General features: G+C 50.0%; 1 protein-coding gene across 6 annotated transcripts in view; it reads right to left on the bottom strand.

Moving 5' to 3' along the window:
* The window catches only part of CHD8 (chromodomain helicase DNA binding protein 8), a 1,013,809-nt gene that overhangs the window by 565,241 nt on the left and 429,009 nt on the right, over positions 1-19,559 (bottom strand). For all 6 annotated transcript variants that reach the window (XM_069238270.1, XM_069238269.1, XM_069238274.1 and 3 more), the window contains exons 23-25: positions 18,977-19,133; positions 17,746-17,835; positions 17,262-17,365 (exon numbers count right to left, since the gene is read on the bottom strand). In XM_069238270.1, coding sequence (XP_069094371.1) covers positions 17,262-17,365; positions 17,746-17,835; positions 18,977-19,133 — 351 coding nt within the window. The remainder of the gene's footprint in view (positions 1-17,261; positions 17,366-17,745; positions 17,836-18,976; positions 19,134-19,559) is intronic.

The following is a 19,559-nucleotide window of genomic DNA, read 5'->3' as shown; positions in this document are numbered from 1 at the left end:
GGGAGACGGAGCGGAGGGCACATTGAGAGTTGGAGAAGGTCGGAGTACCATACCCTCCTTGGCCAATCCGGAGCTATTAGGATGACTAGAGCCCGGTCCTGCCGAATCTTCCTCAATACTCGAGGAATCAAGGGTATGGGAGGAAACGCGTAAAGCAACTGGACGCACCAGGTTATTTGAAACGCGTCCCCCAACGCTCCCTGCATCGGATACTGGAGGCTGCAGAATAACGGACAATGCGCGTTCTCTCGAGTGGCAAACAGATCTACCCGAGGAAACCCCCACCTCTGGAAGATTAAACAGACTTGATCTGGATGGAGACGCCACTCGTGGTCTGCCGAGAATTGGCGACTGAGACTGTCCGCACGCACGTTCAAGACTCCGGCCAGATGGTTTGCTATCAAGCAAATCTGATGGTCCTTTGCCCAGGACCATAGTCGAAGAGCTTCTCTGCAGAGAAGGTACGACCCCACTCCTCCCTGCTTGTTTATGTACCACATCGTGGTAGTATTGTTTGTTAGGACCTGTACCGACTGACCACGAAGGGAAGGGAGGAAGGCCTTGAGAGCCAGACGTACAGCCCGTAACAGATTGATGTGAAACATCTGTTCCTCTGGAGACCAAAGACCTTTGATCTCCAGATCCCCCAGATGAGCTCCCCACCCTAGAGTGGAAGCATCCGTTATGACTGTGGCCACTGGTGGCGACTGCTGGAACGGCTTTCCTTGTGAAAGATTGTTGCTTGCAATCCACCACTTCAAATCCACAGCAGCATCTCTGGAGATCTTGACAGTACCCTCTAGATCCCCTTTGTGTTGAGACCACTGCCTTCGGAGGCACCACTGAAGAGCCCTCATGTGCCAGCGAGCATGCGTGACCAACAGAATGCAGGAGGCAAACAGACCGAGCAGACGAAGGACCTTGAGGACTGGAACTACCGCTCCATTTCGAAACATTGGAACCAAATCCTGAATATCTTGAATCCGCTGAGGCGGAGGAAAGGCCCGACCCAATGTTGTATCCAGTACTGCCCCTATGAACAGGAGGCGCTGAGAGGGCTCTAGGTGAGATTTGGGCTCGTTCACCGAAAAACCCAGGTCGAACAACAACTGGGTTGTTGACTGCAGATGATGCGACACAAGCTCCGGGGACTTGGCTTTGATCAACCAGTCGTCCAAGTAAGGGAATACTGCTATCCCCTTCCTTCTGAGTTCTGCCGCAACCACCGACATCACCTTCGTGAAGACTGGAGGTGCTGAAGTAAGACCAAACGGAAGGACCGCAAACGGATAGTGCTGCGATCCCACCACAAACCGGAGATACTTCCTGTGTGACTTGAGTATCGGGATATGAAAGTAAGCATCCTGCAAGTCGACAGACACCATCCAGTCTTCCTTGTTCAACGCCAAAAGCACCTGTGCTAGGGTCAGCATCTTGAACTTTTCCTGCTTGAGGAACCAATTCAAGATCCTCAGGTCCAGGATTGGTCTCAAACAACCATCCTTCTTGGGAATCAGGAAATACCTTGAGTAACATCCTCGACCCCTTTCCTGCTCTGGGACCAACTCCACCGCGCCCTTTGAAAGGAGGGCTTGTACCTCCTGTTCTAGCAACAGGAGGTGTTCTTCTGAACAATAAGAAGGGCGGGGCGGGATGAGGGGCGGGAACTCCCGAAAGGGAAGGGTGTAGCCTTTTCCCACAATACTGAGAACCCAAGTGTCCGTTGTAACAGTCTTCCATTTGGTGAGAAAATGCTGTAGTCTTCCCCCTACAGGAGAGGAGTTAGTGGGAAATGGTGGAAGCCTAAGGCTGCTTCCCCTGCTGCACCCCGCCAGAGGATGAGGAAGAGGCAGAGTGCTGCTGAGAGGCTCCTCTGGTGCGGACCCTACCTCTCCCCCTAAAAGATCTATAGGGATGGGAAGAGGCAGGTTGCTGATATCTTCCCCGAAAGGAAGAGGAGGAAGAGCCACGCCCAAATCCACGAAACCTCCTGAAAAATCTGGAAGAGGCCGTGGAAGAAGGAGCTTGGAGCCCTAACGACTTAGCCGTGGCCCTGCTCTCCTTAAAACGTTCCAAGGCCGAATCAGCCTTGGCTCCAAACAGTTTGTCCCCATCAAACGGGAGATCCAACAATGTAGACTGTACATCCGCAGAAAAGCCCGAGTTACGGAGCCAGGCCTGTCTCCTTGCCACCACAGTTGTGCCCATTGCTCTGGCTACCGAGTCGGTCGTATCCAGTCCCGTCTGGATAATCTGGGTCGCAGCAGCCTGGGTGTAGGAAGTTGGCTCTGTATGCACTATTTCAAAGTAAGGAATAGTATGCACAGAGTCCAAGGGTTCCCCTTAGAGGTAAGATAGTGGCAAAAATAGATAATACTAATGCTCTATTTTGTGGTAGTGTGGTCGAGCAGTAGGCTTATCCAAGGAGTAGTGTTAAGCATTTGTTGTACATACACATAGACAATAAATGAGGTACTGTAAAGAAATGGCTCCATGTTGCAGTTACCCCCCCACTTTTTGCCTGATACTGATGCTGACTTGACTGAGAAGTGTGCTGGGACCCTGCTAACCAGGCCCCAGCACCAGTGTTCCTTCACCTAAAATGTACCATTGTATCCACAATTGGCACACCCTGGCATTCAGATAAGTCTCTTGTAACTGGTACTTCTAGTACCAAGGGCCCTGATGCCAAGAAAGGTCTCTAAGGGCTGCAGCATGTCTTATGCCACCCTAGAGACCCCTCACTCAGCACAGACACACTGCTTACAAGCCTGTGTGTGCTGGTGAGAACAAAATGAGTAAGTCGACATGGCACTCCCCTCAGGGTGCCATGCCAGCCTCTCACTGCCTATGCAGTATAGGTAAGACACCCCTCTAGCAGGCCTTACAGCCCTAAGGCAGGGTGCACTATACCATAGGTGAGGGTACCAGTGCATGAGCACTGTGCCCCTACAGTGTCTAAGCAAAACCTTAGACATTGTAAGTGCAGGGTAGCCATAAGAGTATATGGTCTGGGAGTCTGTTTTACACGAACTCCACAGCACCATAATGGCTACACTGAAAACTGGGAAGTTTGGTATCAAACTTCTCAGCACAATAAATGCACACTGATGCCAGTGTACATTTTATTGTAAAGTACACCCCAGAGGGCACCTTAGAGGTGCCCCCTGAAACTTAACCGACTATCTGTGTAGGCTGACTAGTTTTAGCAGCCTGCCACAAACCGAGACATGTTGCTGGCCCCATGGGGAGAGTGCCTTTGTCACTCTGAGGCCAGTAACAAAGCCTGCACTGGGTGGAGATGCTAACACCTCCCCCAGGCAGGAATTGTCACACCTGGCGGTGAGCCTCAAAGGCTCACCTCCTTTGTGCCAACCCAGCAGGACACTCCAGCTAGTGGAGTTGCCCGCCCCCTCCGGCCAGGCCCCACTTTCGGCGGCAAGGCCGGAGAAAATAATGAGAAAAACAAGGAGGAGTCACTGGCCAGTCAGGACAGCCCCTAAGGTGTCCTGAGCTGAGGTGACTCTGACTTTTAGAAATCCTCCATCTTGCAGATGGAGGATTCCCCCAATAGGGTTAGGATTGTGACCCCCTCCCCTTGGGAGGAGGCACAAAGAGGGTGTACCCACCCTCAGGGCTAGTAGCCATTGGCTACTAACCCCCCAGACCTAAACACGCCCTTAAATTTAGTATTTAAGGGCTACCCTGAACCCTAGAAAATTAGATTCCTGCAACTACAAGAAGAAGGACTGCCTAGCTGAAAACCCCTGCAGAGGAAGACCAGAAGACGACAACTGCCTTGGCTCCAGAAACTCACCGGCCTGTCTCCTGCCTTCCAAAGATCCTGCTCCAGCGACGCCTTCCAAAGGGACCAGCGACCTCGACATCCTCGGAGGACTGCCCCTGCTTCGAAAAGACAAGAAACTCCCGAGGACAGCGGACCTGCTCCAAGAAAAGCTGCAACTTCGTTTCCAGCAGCTTTAAAGAACCCTGCAAGCTCCCCGCAAGAAGCGTGAGACTTGCAACACTGCACCCGGCGACCCCGACTCGGCTGGTGGCGATCCAACACCTCAGGAGGGACCCCAGGACTACTCTGATACTGTGAGTACCAAAACCTGTCCCCCCTGAGCCCCCACAGCGCCGCCTGCAGAGGGAATCCCGAGGCTTCCCCTGACCGCGACTCTTTGAACCTAAAGTCCCGACGCCTGGGAGAGACCCTGCACCCGCAGCCCCCAGGACCTGAAGGACCGGACTTTCACTGGAGAAGTGACCCCCAGGAGTCCCTCTCCCTTGCCCAAGTGGAGGTTTCCCCGAGGAATCCCCCCCTTGCCTGCCTGCAGCGCTGAAGAGATCCCGAGATCTCTCATAGACTAACATTGAAAACCCGACGCTTGTTTCTACACTGCACCCGGCCGCCCCCGCGCTGCTGAGGGTGAAATTTCTGTGTGGACTTGTGTCCCCCCCGGTGCCCTACAAAACCCCTCTGGTCTGCCCTCCGAAGACGCGGGTACTTACCTGCAAGCAGACCGGAACCGGGGCACCCCCTTCTCTCCATTCTAGCCTATGTGTTTTGGGCACCACTTTGAACTCTGCACCTGACCGGCCCTGAGCTGCTGGTGTGGTGACTTTGGGGTTGCTCTGAACCCCCAACGGTGGGCTACCTTGGACCAAGAACTGAACCCTGTAAGTGTCTTACTTACCTGGTAAAACTAACAAAAACTTACCTCCCCCAGGAACTGTGAAAATTGCACTGTGTCCACTTTTAAAATAGCTATTTGTGAATAACTTGAAAAGTATACATGCAATTGAAATGATTCAAAGTTCCTAAAGTACTTACCTGCAATACCTTTCGAATGAGATATTACATGTAGAATTTGAACCTGTGGTTCTTAAAATAAACTAAGAAAATATATTTTTCTATATAAAAACCTATTGGCTGGATTTGTCTCTGAGTGTGTGGACCTCATTTATTGTCTTGTGTATGTACAACAAATGCTTAACACTACTCCTTGGATAAGCCTACTGCTCGACCACACTACCACAAAATAGAGCATTAGTATTATCTATTTTTACCACTACTTTACCTCTAAGGGGAACCCTTGGACTCTGTGCATGCTATTCCTTACTTTGAAATAGCACATACAGAGCCAACTTCCTACATTGGTGGATCAGCGGTGGGGTACAAGACTTTGCATTTGCTGGACTACTCAGCCAATACCTGATCACACGACAAATTCCAAAATTGTCATTAGAAATTGATTTTTGCAATTTGAAAAGTTTTCTAAATTCTTAAAAGACCTGCTAGGGCCTTGTGTTAGATCCTGTTTAGCATTTCTTTTAGAGTTTAAAAGTTTGTAAAAGTTTGAATTAGATTCTAGAACCAGTTGTAGATTCTTAAAAAGTATTCCAACTTTTAGAAGCAAAATGTCTAGCACAGATGTGACTGTGGTGGAACTCGACACCACACCTTACCTCCATCTTAAGATGAGGGAGCTAAGGTCACTCTGTAAAATAAAGAAAATAACAATGGGCCCCAAACCTACCAAAATACAGCTCCAGGAGCTTTTGGCAGAGTTTGAAAAGGCCAACCCCTCTGAGGGTAGCAACTCAGAGGAAGAGGATAGTGACTTGGAGGAAAATTCCCCCCTACCAGTCCTATCTAGGGAGAACAGGGTCCCTCAAACCCTGACTCCAAAAATAATAGTCAGAGATGCTGGTTCCCTCACAGGAGAGACCAACACCTCTGAAATCACTGAGGATAACTCCAGTGAAGATGACCCCCTGTTAGCCAGGATGGTCAAAAGATTGGCTTTGGAAAAGCAGCTCCTAGCCATAGAAAGGGAAAGAAAAGAGATGGGCCTAGGTCCCATCGATGGTGGCAGCAACTTAAATAGGGTCAGAGATTCTCCTGACATCCTAAAAATCCCCAAAGGGATTGTAACAAAATATGAAGATGGTGATGACATCACCAAATGGTTCACAGCTTTTGAGAGGGCTTGTGTAACCAGAAAAGTAAACAGATCTCACTGGGGTGCTCTCCTTTGGGAAATGTTCACTGGAAAGTGTAGGGATAGACTCCTCACACTCTCTGGAAAAGATGCAGAATCTTATGACCTCATGAAGGGTACCCTGATTGAGGGCTTTGGATTCTCCACTGAGGAGTATAGAATTAGATTCAGGGGTGCTCAAAAATCCTCGAGTCAGACCTGGGTTGATTTTGTAGACTACTCAGTAAAAACACTAGATGGTTGGTTAACTGGAAATGAAGTGTGTAACTATGTTGGGCTTTATAATTTGTTTATGAAAGAACACATTTTAAGTAACTGCTTCAATGAAAAGTTGCATCAGTATCTGGTAGACCTAGGTCCAATTTCTCCCCAAGAATTGGGAAAGAAGGCAGACCACTGGGTCAAGACTAGGGTAACCAAAACTTCCACTGGGGGTGACCAAAAGAAAGGGGTTACAAAAACTCCCCAGGAGAAAGTGGGTGACACTAGAAACAAAGAAAAAGAGTCCTCTGTAGGCCCCCAAAAACCAGAACAGGTGGGTGGGCCCCAAGACACAACCCAAAACAAAGGTGGGTACCAGGGTAAGAACTGGGATGCCACTAAGGCATGGTGCCACAACTGTAAACAGTTTGGGCACCACACCAAGGACACTTCTTGTCCCAAAAACAAACCCCAGAACAAAATTCCAGGGGTAACCAGTGTAGCCATGGGAGATGACTCCTCAGATGAGGAGGTCTTCATAGCCTTCAACTGGAAACAGGGCCCAACAGGTGAGTTGGAGATTCCAGAGGGAAGTAGACACTTCCACCACCTACTGGTGAATGGAATCCCAACCACTGCCCTGAGAGACACTTGTGCCAGTCACACTATTGTGCATGACAGGCTGGTGCTCTCGAACCAGTACATCCCAGGTGAGACTGCCAGGGTAAGAGTTAGCCTAGACAGGGTCACTAAGAGGCCTGTGGCTTTAGTGCCCATAGAAGTGGGTGGCACTCTTAGCTGGAGAAGGGTAGTAGTCAGTACAGACCTCCCCCTTGATTGTCTCCTTGGAAATGACTACCCAGAGGTTAGTCAGAGCTCAAGAGAGGAACTGGTCCAGTGCCAGTCCTCTCCCAAGGTTTCTGGAAGTCCTGCCTCTGCAGTAAATGCAAGCAGGCCCCAGAAGAAGAAGAAAAGAAAACAGAGTAGGAAGGGTGGACAACCTTTAGCCAAGGTTACAGCAAGCCAGGGAGATTCTGCTCCAGTAGGGGAGAACTCCAAAAATGGCCCTGATAAAGTCCAACCTGACCCACAAGAAGTCCTGGCTAGTCAGGCAACTGTTAAACCTGAGTGGGTGGCTCCTCAGCTAACAGAAGAAAGAGTGGAAGAAGGGTGTTCACTACAAGATGTGGTAACCCCCCACTCCAATACAGCAGACAGGCAACCTGAACCCAAAGAAGCCTGTAACTTAGCCCCTTCCCTTTTAGGTGAAGAGCTAAAGGTGTGGTTCTGGGCACTGACAGCTGTCAGTGGCCTCTGCTGGGTGTTAGCCTTTATGGCTGCACTATCCTTGGCATGGTGGTCTGACCCCATGCCAAATAACAAGTTAGGCCCCCTGACCCTGTTGGTCATGGTGGGGTTACTCCAGCTCTGGGTAACCTCTTTGGGTAAGCTAGGGGTGACCTTGGCTAAGATAAGATTAGCAGAGGTGGATACCTCTGACCTCAAAATAGAGAGAATGGGTGAAGACATAAAAAGCACAGACAAGAGGCAGTTCAGACTAGGTCCTATCACTGTGGAAGTGGGTCAGTTCCCCAGAGGGAATGACCTGAACAGGAGGATGTAAGGCAGAGTAGGCCCTGCAACAAACCAGCCATTTCCTCTACTCTTCCTCGCCTGACAGACTAGGAAGACTCTTCCAGCGTTGGCTGAGTCTCCTGGCCTGTGGGCTGGGGGGGGCTTGTGTAAAGAAATGGCTCCATGTTGCAGTTACCCCCCCACTTTTTGCCTGATACTGATGCTGACTTGACTGAGAAGTGTGCTGGGACCCTGCTAACCAGGCCCCAGCACCAGTGTTCCTTCACCTAAAATGTACCATTGTATCCACAATTGGCACACCCTGGCATTCAGATAAGTCTCTTGTAACTGGTACTTCTAGTACCAAGGGCCCTGATGCCAAGAAAGGTCTCTAAGGGCTGCAGCATGTCTTATGCCACCCTAGAGACCCCTCACTCAGCACAGACACACTGCTTACAAGCCTGTGTGTGCTGGTGAGAACAAAATGAGTAAGTCGACATGGCACTCCCCTCAGGGTGCCATGCCAGCCTCTCACTGCCTATGCAGTATAGGTAAGACACCCCTCTAGCAGGCCTTACAGCCCTAAGGCAGGGTGCACTATACCATAGGTGAGGGTACCAGTGCATGAGCACTGTGCCCCTACAGTGTCTAAGCAAAACCTTAGACATTGTAAGTGCAGGGTAGCCATAAGAGTATATGGTCTGGGAGTCTGTTTTACACGAACTCCACAGCACCATAATGGCTACACTGAAAACTGGGAAGTTTGGTATCAAACTTCTCAGCACAATAAATGCACACTGATGCCAGTGTACATTTTATTGTAAAGTACACCCCAGAGGGCACCTTAGAGGTGCCCCCTGAAACTTAACCGACTATCTGTGTAGGCTGACTAGTTTTAGCAGCCTGCCACAAACCGAGACATGTTGCTGGCCCCATGGGGAGAGTGCCTTTGTCACTCTGAGGCCAGTAACAAAGCCTGCACTGGGTGGAGATGCTAACACCTCCCCCAGGCAGGAATTGTCACACCTGGCGGTGAGCCTCAAAGGCTCACCTCCTTTGTGCCAACCCAGCAGGACACTCCAGCTAGTGGAGTTGCCCGCCCCCTCCGGCCAGGCCCCACTTTCGGCGGCAAGGCCGGAGAAAATAATGAGAAAAACAAGGAGGAGTCACTGGCCAGTCAGGACAGCCCCTAAGGTGTCCTGAGCTGAGGTGACTCTGACTTTTAGAAATCCTCCATCTTGCAGATGGAGGATTCCCCCAATAGGGTTAGGATTGTGACCCCCTCCCCTTGGGAGGAGGCACAAAGAGGGTGTACCCACCCTCAGGGCTAGTAGCCATTGGCTACTAACCCCCCAGACCTAAACACGCCCTTAAATTTAGTATTTAAGGGCTACCCTGAACCCTAGAAAATTAGATTCCTGCAACTACAAGAAGAAGGACTGCCTAGCTGAAAACCCCTGCAGAGGAAGACCAGAAGACGACAACTGCCTTGGCTCCAGAAACTCACCGGCCTGTCTCCTGCCTTCCAAAGATCCTGCTCCAGCGACGCCTTCCAAAGGGACCAGCGACCTCGACATCCTCGGAGGACTGCCCCTGCTTCGAAAAGACAATTAACTCCCGAGGACAGCGGACCTGCTCCAAGAAAAGCTGCAACTTCGTTTCCAGCAGCTTTAAAGAACCCTGCAAGCTCCCCGCAAGAAGCGTGAGACTTGCAACACTGCACCCGGCGACCCCGACTCGGCTGGTGGCGATCCAACACCTCAGGAGGGACCCCAGGACTACTCTGATACTGTGAGTACCAAAACCTGTCCCCCCTGAGCCCCCACAGCGCCGCCTGCAGAGGGAATCCCGAGGCTTCCCCTGACCGCGACTCTTTGAACCTAAAGTCCCGACGCCTGGGAGAGACCCTGCACCCGCAGCCCCCAGGACCTGAAGGACCGGACTTTCACTGGAGAAGTGACCCCCAGGAGTCCCTCTCCCTTGCCCAAGTGGAGGTTTCCCCGAGGAATCCCCCCCTTGCCTGCCTGCAGCGCTGAAGAGATCCCGAGATCTCTCATAGACTAACATTGAAAACCCGACGCTTGTTTCTACACTGCACCCGGCCGCCCCCGCGCTGCTGAGGGTGAAATTTCTGTGTGGACTTGTGTCCCCCCCGGTGCCCTACAAAACCCCTCTGGTCTGCCCTCCGAAGACGCGGGTACTTACCTGCAAGCAGACCGGAACCGGGGCACCCCCTTCTCTCCATTCTAGCCTATGTGTTTTGGGCACCACTTTGAACTCTGCACCTGACCGGCCCTGAGCTGCTGGTGTGGTGACTTTGGGGTTGCTCTGAACCCCCAACGGTGGGCTACCTTGGACCAAGAACTGAACCCTGTAAGTGTCTTACTTACCTGGTAAAACTAACAAAAACTTACCTCCCCCAGGAACTGTGAAAATTGCACTAAGTGTCCACTTTTAAAACAGCTATTTGTCAATAACTTGTAAAGTATACATGCAATTTTTATGATTTGAAGTTCCTAAAGTACTTACCTGCAATACCTTTCGAATGAGATATTACATGTAGAATTTGAACCTGTGGTTCTTAAAATAAACTAAGAAAATATATTTTTCTATATAAAAACCTATTGGCTGGATTTGTCTCTGAGTGTGTGGACCTCATTTATTGTCTTGTGTATGTACAACAAATGCTTAACACTACTCCTTGGATAAGCCTACTGCTCGACCACACTACCACAAAATAGAGCATTAGTATTATCTATTTTTACCACTACTTTACCTCTAAGGGGAACCCTTGGACTCTGTGCATGCTATTCCTTACTTTGAAATAGCACATACAGAGCCAACTTCCTACAGGTACACACACTCAGAGACAAATCCAGCCAATAGGTTTTGTTATAGAAAAATATCTTTTCTTAGTTTATTTTAGGAACCACAGGTTCAAATTCTACATGTAATATCTCATTCGAAAGGTATTGCAGGTAAGTACTTTAGGAACTTCAAATCATCAAAATTGCATGTATACTTTTCAAGTTATTCACAAATAGCTGTTTTAAAAGTGGACACTTAGTGCAATTTTCACAGTTCCTAGGGGAGGTAAGTATTTGTTAGGTTAACCAGGTAAGTAAGACACTTACAGGGCTTAGTTCTTGGTCCAAGGTAGCCCACCGTTGGGGGTTCAGAGCAACCCCAAAGTCACCACACCAGCAGCTCAGGGCCGGTCAGGTGCAGAGTTCAAAGTGGTGCCCAAAACACATAGGCTAGAATGGAGAGAAGGGGGTGCCCCGGTTCCGGTCTGCTTGCAGGTAAGTACCCGCGTCTTCGGAGGGCAGACCAGGGGGGTTTTGTAGGGCACCGGGGGGGACACAAGCCCACACAGAAATTTCACCCTCAGCGGCGCGGGGGCGGCCGGGTGCAGTGTAGAAACAAGCGTCGGGTTCGCAATGTTAGTCTATGAGAGATCTCGGGATCTCTTCAGCGCTGCAGGCAGGCAAGGGGGGGATTCCTCGGGGAAACCTCCACTTGGGCAAGGGAGAGGGACTCCTGGGGGTCACTTCTCCAGTGAAAGTCCGGTCCTTCAGGTCCTGGGGACTGCGGGTGCAGGGTCTCTCCCAGGCGTCGGGACTTTGGAGTCAAAGAGTCGCGGTCAGGGGAAGCCTCGGGATTCCCTCTGCAGGCGGCGCTGTGGGAACTCAGGGGGGACAGGTTTTGGTACTCACAGTATCAGAGTAGTCCTGGGGTCCCTCCTGAGGTGTTGGATCTCCACCAGCCGAGTCGGGGTCGCCGGGTGCAGTGTTGCAAGTCTCACGCTTCTTGCGGGGAGCTTGCAGGGTTCTTTAAAGCTGCTGGAAACAAAGTTGCAGCTTTTCTTGGAGCAGGTCCGCTGTCCTCAGGAGTTTCTTGTCTTTTCGAAGCAGGGGCAGTCCTCAGAGGATGTCGAGGTCGCTGGTCCCTTTGGAAGGCGTCGCTGGAGCAGGATCTTTGGAAGGCAGGAGACAGGCCGGTGAGTTTCTGGAGCCAAGGCAGTTGTCGTCTTCTGGTCTTCCTCTGCAGGGGTTTTCAGCTAGGCAGTCCTTCTTCTTGTAGTTGCAGGAATCTGATTTTCTAGGGTTCAGGGTAGCCCTTAAATACTAAATTTAAGGGCGTGTTTAGGTCTGGGGGGTTAGTAGCCAATGGCTACTAGCCCTGAGGGTGGGTACACCCTCTTTGTGCCTCCTCCCAAGGGGAGGGGGTCACAATCCTAACCCTATTGGGGGAATCCTCCATCTGCAAGATGGAGGATTTCTAAAAGTCAGAGTCACCTCAGCTCAGGACACCTTAGGGGCTGTCCTGACTGGCCAGTGACTCCTCCTTGTTGCTTTCTTTGTTCCCTCCAGCCTTGCCGCCAAAAGTGGGGGCCGTGGCCGGAGGGGGCGGGCAACTCCACTAAGCTGGAGTGCCCTGCTGGGCTGTGACAAAGGGGTGAGCCTTTGAGGCTCACCGCCAGGTGTTACAGCTCCTGCCTGGGGGAGGTGTTAGCATCTCCACCCAGTGCAGGCTTTTTTACTGGCCTCAGAGTGACAAAGGCACTCTCCCCATGGGGCCAGCAACATGTCTCTGGTGTGGCAGGCTGCTGGAACTAGTCAGCCTACACAGACAGTCGGTTAAGTTTCAGGGGGCACCTCTAAGGTGCCCTCTGTGGTGTATTTTACAATAAAATGTACACTGGCATCAGTGTGCATTTATTGTGCTGAGAAGTTTGATACCAAACTTCCCAGTTTTCAGTGTAGCCATTATGGTGCTGTGGAGTTCGTGTTTGACAGACTCCCAGACCATATACTCTTATGGCTACCCTGCACTTACAATGTCTAAGGTTTTGTTTAGACACTGTAGGGGTACCATGCTCATGCACTGGTACCCTCACCTATGGTATAGTGCACCCTGCCTTAGGGCTGTAAGGCCTGCTAGAGGGGTGTCTTACCTATACTGCATAGGCAGTGAGAGGCTGGCATGGCACCCTGAGGGGAGTGCCATGTCGACCTACTCGTTTTGTCCTCACTAGCACACACAAGCTGGCAAGCAGTGTGTCTGTGCTGAGTGAGAGGTCTCCAGGGTGGCATAAGACATGCTGCAGCCCTTAGAGACCTTCCTTGGTATCAGGGCCCTTGGTACTAGAAGTACCAGTTACAAGGGACTTATCTGAATGCCAGGGTGTGCCAATTGTGGATACAATGGTACATTTTAGGTGAAGGAACACTGGTGCTGGGGCCTGGTTAGCAGGGTCCCAGCACACTTCTCAGTCAAGTCAGCATCAGTATCAGGCAAAAAGTGGGGGGTAACTGCAACAGGGAGCCATTTCTTTACACTGGGCATTTGAAACAACATCCAAAAGACCCTGGGGAAGCTCTGTAAATGATGAGGAAATGTCATCCATCAGAGCATGAATATACCTCCCCAGGATACAGGTTGCGTTGGTGGCCTTCAACGCCAGACTGCAGGACGAAAAAATCTTCTTGGACTTCGCCTCTAGTTTCTTTGAATCTCTGTCCCCAGGCACCGTCGGGAAAGAACCAGGCGCTGACTTGGATGAACAGGAGGCCTGCACCACCAAGCTCTCCGGCGTAGGGTGCCTAGACAGAAAACCAGGGTCAGTCTGAGCCGCCCGATACCTCCTGGCCACGGCTCTGTGAACTGCTGGGGAAGATGCCGGCCTCTTCCACACCTCTAACACCGGATCCAGCAGAGCGTCATTAAATGGCAAAAGAGGCTCCGCCGCAGCTGAGGCCGGATGTAGCACCTCTGTTAGGAGGTTTTGTTTAGCCTCCACCACCGGCAAAGGCAGGTCCAAAAAACTAGCTGCCTTCCATACCACTGCATGAAAGGAAGCCGCCTCCTCAGTGTATTCTCCCGGGGACGAAAGATCCCACTCAGGGGAAGTGTCCAGCCCACTGGCCGACTCCAGACCACGCAGCCCATCACCCGAGTCCTCTAGCTCTCCTTCCTCCAGGGCTCGTTGGTACTCCTGCTCCTCTAATACACGGAGAGCACGTCTCCTCGAATGAAGCCGTTGTTCAATACGCGGAGTCGACAATGCCTCCGCCGAAGTCGAAGATCGTCGCCGATCTTCAGAAGCCACCGACGCCGCGTCCGGCGCCACAGGTAACTTCGGCGCCGACGAAAGAGCAGTCGAAGCAGATGGACCCACCGGAGTCACAGGCCGAAATCCCGACGTCGACGGGATGGAAATCCCCGGGGCCAATCCCTCTGAAGCCACCGGAGCGGCCACCGGCGCCGACACTGGCGCCGAGCCCACGTTCCCAAAAGGGAGAAAGGGCATAAAGGGTGCCGGCCGAAGAGGCGCAGGATCACCCAATGAAAAGGCCAAAGGCCCAGCCGGAGCACCCCCTGGAGCCATCTGTTGGAAGATGGCATACATTGCATTCAAGAATGCGGAACTATCGGCTCCAGGGGTGGGAAAAGCCGGATACTGGGGTGCCTGTCTCGGAGGCGACCCCGACGCCGGCCTCGACGTCTGCAATGCCGGAGAAAACACCTGAGGCTCCAATACCTCAATCACCGACGCCTGTCCAGGTGAAGTTGGAGACGCCGGAGAGGGCAACGGCGTCGAAGGATGCGGCGTAACCGTGGGACTGATCTCCCATGTCCTTCGCCGCCGATCCGAAGACCTGGAACGAGTCTCCTTCGAATGACGCCGAGATTCTCTACGGCGCCGGGAGTCTCGATGACGCCGATGTCTTGGAGAAGAAGACTTCTTGTGATGCTTCTCCTTCGATTTCGCCATAAACAGCTTCGCCTCACGTTCCTTGAGGGCCTTTGGATTCATGTGCTGGCATGAATCACAAGTCGAGACGTCGTGGTCGGAGCTCAAACACCAAAGGCAATCGGAATGAGGATCAGTCACCGACATCTTGCCTCCACACTCACGACAAGGCTTGAATCCAGACTTTCTCTGCGACATTATTACCACAGCGAAAGACTACGCAGCAAAAATACACTGTAACCACAAAAGTAACAGTTGCTCCCTCGAAGATAACCGTTTCGAATGCACGGAAAAAAGGGAACTGACATCTGCACGTCGTCGAGGACCTCTTATTGCCTGTATGACGTCAGACGGCGTCGCGTGGGCTAGAGTGACGTCGACGTGCAGAGACTAGTAAGAAGATTTCCGTCGAATGCTGGCGCCATGGGAGTATTCATTAGGTGAGGAATCCACAGGTAGTTGTATCCATCAGAATACTGTGCCATTTCAAAATTCAACACACTGCAATTTTTCAGTTCAGCCATGTTAACCAATGGGAGGAAAAAAAGAATGCAGTTTTGCAGGCAAGTACACAACTTATAAATCCAATCTTTAAGGTTCTGGATCAACATCAGGCAAGGTTCAAATCAGTACCAAAAGTGCACCCACAGCAGCACAGGGGCCGCTGGGTGCAGACGTCAAATTTGAAGTTGGGTGCCGAATGTTAACCAATGGACATTGAGGTTAACCAAGGATGCGCTGCTCACGGGTGAGTAAAGCAGCGCTGAGGGTCGATCTGCTGGGGTTGAGGTAAGAACGGGGAGGCACAGGGCAGCACCAAACTTACACCCCCCAACGGCACAGGGGCGGCCGGGTGCAGAGTGCCAACACAGCATCGGGTGCTTAATGCAAGTCAATGGGGAGGTGCGGGGATCAGTTTTGGAATAAGGCTGCAGGCTTGTGCCAGGAGCCTTAATAAAGAAAACCAACAGCTGCCCAGGTAAGTACTGATGCTAGGGGACGTAGGGACACTGATGGTCCACCTCCCCAAGGCCCAGGGGAGTCTTTGGTTTGATGCGGCAAGCTTTGAGGGAGAGTCCCGGCAGGGGTCTGCCCACGGTGGACTTGACAAAAAAAATTGCTGGGAAATCTTCACAGGACCGGTGGCCCACCTGGGCTCTGGCTGTGGGCATCTGGTACAGAGGTGGGTCCCGAGGCGGTTTCGGGGTTCCTCAGGGCAAAGTCCTTTTCTTTTAAAGTCAGTTTCTTCTTGAATAGGTCCCGCTGTTCTCGGGAGATCTTGATTTTTGTCAAAGGCAGGCAGTCCTCCCAAAGCTTTGGAGGTCGCTGGGCTGCAGGACAAGTCATCTTTTAGCACAGGTTTGTCGAGGGCTGCAGACAGGCCGGTAGGGCTGAGGCCAAGTCAGGTGATGTCTGCAGTCTTCTCTGCTGGTGAGACTCTGTAGTGTCTGACTCTTCTTAGCTCGTCAGGAATCTGAGTACTTGGGTTCAGGGGTGCCCTCTAAAAACTCAATTTAGGAGCGTACACGAGTGCCATGCAGTAGCCAATGGGCTGACCACCTTTAGAGTGACTACACCCTTTTTATGACCACTTCTGCTGGGAAAGGGGCATAACCCTAGTGGGCTAACTCCTTCAAACAAGATGGAGGAGTTTAAAAGGAGTATCCACTTCAGCTCGTCCACCTTAGGGGTGGGACTGGCATGAAGTGGGCACCCCGCCTAAATTAACTAATTTTCCCGCCTGCGAGGCCACCAAAAGTGGGGTCAGGACAGGAGGACTGGTCATCTCCACTATCTGGTGAGACCTGGGTCGCATTATAAAGGCAGCAATGCCTTGAAACTCCCCACCCTGGAATGTCCGTCCTGCCTGGGAGAGGAGGTCACAACTCTTCCCAGAGCAGGCCTTTGTTCTGAGCCCTCAAGAGTGTTGACTCTCACCTAAGGGGGGTCAGAACTCTGTCTAAGGTGGCTGCACTGGTTTTGACCAGTCCGTGTAGGAATTGGTAGGTTTTCAGGGGTCACCTCTAAGGCACCCTCTGAGTGCAAGTATTAATAAATCCATCACTGGATTCAGTGAGGGTTTATTAATATGAGACATACCAAACATCCCTATATTTCTGTGCAACCATCGTGTAGCTGGGGAACTCTTAATGACCAGTGTCCAGCACATGTACTTAAAATGGCTTGCCTGTTCACTTACTATGTCTGAGAATCGACAAAGACATAACAGGAGCATATCTGCTCACGCAAGTATGTCCTCACATGCAATAAAATGAACCCTGCCTTTGGGGCTGGAAGGCTTGCTAGAGGGTTGTGTTTTCATTTTAGTTCTGCACCAAGACACGTAGCCTACAAAAGCAGCACTGTGTGCACTTAGTGAGAGGGTCCGTGGGATCGTACAATTCATGCTGCAGCCCTCAGCGGCCTTCACTTAGGGTAGGTGGGTGGGTTGCATGTCAAAAGAGGCACTTTTCTAAACTTCCTTACTATGTTTCTCCACTGGAGAAATATGAAGGGACCCACTGATTGCATTACCAATATAGAAGCAATGCAAATGGCGTGCTTTGTCTGGCCTTATGATCTAAAAGAACAAAATGTCTCTTATAAACTACCATAAAAGATTCTACCTTAATGAAATGCCTTTAAAACACTGTATAAAAGGTGCTATATTTTTGATATTACAATTTCAATGTCTATAGAGTAAGAGTCAATCAACATACCATGCTTAAAGACTCCAAGAAGCAAAGACTTGTCAGCCTCCGTGTCCCACCAGCCTGTTGGCACCTCCAAAGGATCCACCTCTGGTAACCAAATGTCAATTGCTCTGCAGGGATTACAGAAGGAAGAAAGTGATGCAATAAACAGAATACTAGTATAACAATACATAACAGCTCCCATACTCCTCCAATAGTGAAAAGGTGATCTAAGGCAGTCTACTGCCTGTTTTTTCTTGTTTCTGACTGATCATATCGTACAAGATGCAGCAAAGATGAGGGAAATACATCTTTCTATTCCACAGGAATGTTTCTATATCATTTAGATCAGGTCTAATTTGAAGTAGTATGGGGCTTTTCTAATCAATTAATGGGCTGGTACATTGATTACTGCTCTGAATGTAAGGAATGGAACAGATTCGGCTAGATAAGGGTGCAGTTACAAGAAAACAGATATGTAAAGGTTAAAAAAACAAAAAAGTGACCATACCTGGCATCAGTTCCCCCCAAAACACGCATGGCTTGATTTCCAATGACCTCCTGCCTCAGATAATAGAGCATCCGGACACGAAGTAGTACCCTGTAAATTTTCAAAGATTAAGATTGAGTTATAAAATATCAACGGTCCATGCTCTCTATCACAGCAGTGGTCCTTAGTAAGCAAATGGTAATATTCTTATGCCACAAAAAACACAGGGATAGTATCTGGCTAGCCAAATGCATACAACCGAGTTTAAGAAATGCTTGCAGACACCTGACAACCAAACTCAGATTAAGACCACCAGACGTTCTCAACTTCATTTTGCAACACTAGAAACACCTGCCAGGTCTAAACCTTTGCCTTACTCAATAGGCTCATTTTTCAAAGTTAAAGTTCTCTTTGAAAACTGAAACAGGACTCCTTTACTTGTGAGGTGAGGCAGTTCAAAGAATTCACAAAATTTCCTGTTTTATGTCTAAGATCACTTGCACGCCACTTGCTGCAGATCACGTGGCTGTCTCTTCGGAGAGTGCTAAACTAAACAGGCATTTTCAATGCAACGGGTCTCGCATTTGTTAGAGCTATTAGCGTTGTAAAGCAACAAAAAAAAAACGCAGCGCGATCACGCTATGTAAAATGCAGCACGATCGCGCTGCGTGGAAAAAAAACAGATAAAGTAGTCCGGACTCCAGGCTGAAAACATCGAGCCTCGTATGTTTTTTGTACTTTACCGGTGCTGTGTAGGTGGCCTAAACACCAGAAAAGGCAAAACATATGCATGCCTTTCCCAAATGAAAGCACACAGATTTTAAAGGGCAAGCACACGAACCAATGTAAGTGACTGACGTGGCATGGGCGTGGTTTCAAGCCCAACGAGAGATTACAGAATGGACGGAGCACTTTGCGCTCACCCATAAAAAGCACGTGTCTTCTGTGCAACACTAAAGGCCACTCATTACAAATGCAAGTAGATTAAGTCATACTTTCATATATTCAGCTTTCACATGCTACACTGGTTCTTGAGCAGATTTGTGGCTCTCTATTGTAGCACCAAAGCATATGCAGATATCTATTCTATCACTTATGTAACCGAGCTTATAGAGTACAGAACCTGGGTGAAAGATGTCAAATTTTTGCATCAACTGAAGTAGTTACGTGGCCTTCCCTTGCTGCACCTGTGCTTGAAAAGATATCCAGCCCTTGATTCACAGACTACAGTCTAAGCAGGTGTTGAACTTACTTATTGCACTGGTGTTTGAGGTGCTTCTTATAACCCTCATCTTGGAAGATTGAGTCTGGGTTGTACTTGCGTATCCAGTCGGCCTTATGGACATCAAAGTTGTTTTGGGATTTCATCTTCTTGCCTTTGCGCCCGCGAGGCACTGGGATGGAAAGACCTGGCAGGCAACCGGAAAGAGTATGATGGGCAGCAGACCAAATAATCAGATAAACAGTCAAGAAGACATTGTAGCAGTTAACATACAGCAACAAATCACAATATTTCAACAATTTCGCCAATTACACTAAGTATTTATCAGAACTCTTAGGCATCTATATTATTAATCTCAATGTTTATCATCATAAAAGCCAAAGTCGATAAACTTGGATAGTAGCATTAAGTCTCCACAATTGGGCACAGGCTTCTGGGTCTTTCAAAAATAGGAATGTATTTGGGTGGGTTATAACAAACATACTTCCTCCACATATGGAAAAGTCTGGAAAGCAGCACAGGTTACAAAGGCTGTTAAATCCGAAAGTTGATGGCTGGCTAAACTGACACAAAGGTAAAGCATTTCACCTTTAGAATATACACACATAGGCCC

The sequence above is a fragment of the Pleurodeles waltl genome, chromosome 6, assembly GCF_031143425.1.
Source record: "Pleurodeles waltl isolate 20211129_DDA chromosome 6, aPleWal1.hap1.20221129, whole genome shotgun sequence".
NCBI lineage: Eukaryota > Metazoa > Chordata > Amphibia > Caudata > Salamandridae > Pleurodeles > Pleurodeles waltl.
Note: the sequence above shows the minus strand (reverse complement) of the source record. Positions and strands in the feature narration are given on the sequence as shown.